This window comes from Chaetura pelagica, unplaced genomic scaffold (assembly GCF_000747805.2).
Source record: "Chaetura pelagica isolate M959 unplaced genomic scaffold, ChaPel_1.0 scaffold3, whole genome shotgun sequence".
Lineage (NCBI taxonomy): Eukaryota > Metazoa > Chordata > Aves > Apodiformes > Apodidae > Chaetura > Chaetura pelagica.
This window is the reverse complement of record NW_009952974.1, coordinates 8,278,511-8,279,240: the sequence shown is the minus strand read 5'-3', so window position 1 is coordinate 8,279,240 and position 730 is coordinate 8,278,511. Positions and strand designations below refer to the sequence as shown.

At 52.6% G+C, this 730-nt stretch overlaps 1 protein-coding gene across 1 annotated transcript in view; it reads right to left on the bottom strand.

The window, feature by feature from the left end:
* Nucleotides 1–470: 470 nt before the first annotated feature.
* Nucleotides 471–730, bottom strand: part of TBR1 (T-box, brain, 1) — a 3,385-nt gene continuing 3,125 nt past the window's right edge. The window contains exon 5 of the mRNA XM_009996090.1: nt 471–724. Within this exon, the coding sequence (XP_009994392.1) occupies nt 659–724 (66 nt within the window). The 3' untranslated portion in view covers nt 471–658. The remainder of the gene's footprint in view (nt 725–730) is intronic.

Here is a 730-nt window from a genome sequence, read left to right as displayed (position 1 = left end):
CACACTGCGATTAAACCCTTTTCGGGTGGTTTAGCTCCACCCAGAAGAAAGCAAGCAAAACCAAAAAATAACAGGGAAAAACAAAAACAAAAACAAAAAAAAACAAGCAAAGTAAAACCAGACACACACTCCAAAGCAAAACAAAACAAAACGAAACAAAAACCAAACCCAGCGAAGGGCAAAACAAGATCAATACATTTTCCGCCGGACACCGGCTCTGCGGGAGCCCGGGATTATTCAAACCCGGCGGTTTTACTTGACGACTGAGCCCGGCCTGCCGGGTGCTTCTTTCGGAGGCCTTGCGCGCAAGTGAAACGGAAACTTGGAAGAGAGCGCAAAGGTACGTGCCAGGAAAAACTAATAACAAAACCACCGCAAGTGCCAAAGCTAGATGCGGGCTCAGGTGCGGGCTGCGCGGCCCCCGGGCGCAGAGGTGGCCACAGGCTGCGCAGGGTTGCGCGGAACTCTGACGCAGAGACAGCCCCTCTGCGCCTGCCGTCCCGCCGGGGGAGTTTGTGGGTCCCCTTCCCCCGGACGAGTCTGGAAAAACCTGACATTGCACATTTCGGTGTGAAATGAAGCCAACCCCGCTTCCTGATGCTTCCGCCCTGTGATACGCGCGTGCAGCAGGCAGAAGGGCAATAAAAACACGGTTTACTTACGTGTCATAATTGTCTCGGAAGCCTTTTGCGAAAGGGTTGTGATCTATTTTCAGCTGTGTGATCTAGGG